This window comes from Trypanosoma theileri (assembly GCF_002087225.1).
Source record: "Trypanosoma theileri isolate Edinburgh chromosome Unknown TM35_Tth_64_V1, whole genome shotgun sequence".
NCBI classification, from domain to species: domain Eukaryota; phylum Euglenozoa; class Kinetoplastea; order Trypanosomatida; family Trypanosomatidae; genus Trypanosoma; species Trypanosoma theileri.
Window position 1 is genome coordinate 38053 of NW_021639906.1, and position 1038 is coordinate 39090.

At 44.8% G+C, this 1038-nt stretch overlaps 1 protein-coding gene across 1 annotated transcript; it reads right to left on the reverse strand.

Moving 5' to 3' along the window:
- Positions 1-2: 2 nt before the first annotated feature.
- TM35_000641160 (uncharacterized protein) lies at positions 3-737 on the reverse strand (the record flags this gene model as incomplete). The annotated part of the gene is made up of 1 exon (XM_029031057.1): positions 3-737. A coding segment is annotated over one exon (735 nt), but the record flags the coding sequence as incomplete, so codon positions are not given.
- Positions 738-1038: the final 301 nt, after the last annotated feature.

The window sequence follows — 1038 nt, forward strand, 5'->3', positions numbered from 1 at the left end:
ATACTGCTGCTGCTGTCTGCATCACCCTTCTTGTTGTTTGTGAGTTCAGGTGGAAGTGTTGTTGTTGTGGTTGTGGTGGTGGTTGTATCTGTATTTTCCACATCATTTGCGTTACTTGTTGATTCACTCTCTGCAGTTCCAGATTCAGTGGCATTCGGTGTGGCTGAATTGTTTGAAGAATTCTGATCTGCATTCTGAGGTGCAGTATCAGAACTCTCTTCTCTTTCAGTAGCGGCTGGCCCTGTTGAGGCTTTGGTCTCTTCACTTTGTGTATCATGTATGTTTGAGTCTTCCTGTGGTTGCCCTAATGACTGTGGTTCCTGTTCAGCATCATGTTTGCCTTTAGTGGATGCATCTTCCGAAAGTGCTGGGGTCTGTCTACCAGCTGCCTCTGGTCCACCTGCACCTGGTTGTTGGGCAGAGGGAAGCTCTTGTTGTGGTTGCGCAGAAAGAGATGCGGATGGTGGAGGAGATCGTAGTTGTCCATTTATCACGGAATTAACTGATGGGATGCTGCCGTCTCTATTTGTGGGTTCACGGGAGACCTGATGTACAGCGTTCTCATTCTTTCTTCGATCTGAAGCCNTACCTTGAAGAAGAATCTTTGTCTCACTCTCCGTATCAGGGACTTGGTCGGAAAGATCGGCGGCAGGCACTTCTTCAGCGAGGACGTGCACACACCCACAGGAGAGCAGGAGAGCCAGGATACACAGCACGTAGCGCATCATTAACATCATTGATCTTCCTTTTCTTGTTTTTATGTCTTCCTTGTCACTTGAGTTCACAGATCTATGCCAAAAGTGCGGAAAATAGGGAAAAGGAGAGAGATACAGAGAGAGTGGATGCAGGACACAAATACTATCAGTGGAAAATAGAGAGAGAAGCAACTGCAAAGTAAAGCAACAAAAAAGGAATAACTCGCTTGTAATGATAATAATATGTATCCATTAATAGAAAAGGAAACATCCCACAATACCCAAATAAGAGAGAACCAAACACACACAATATCCCATGGCTCTAGTGTAAGTATTAAATTAT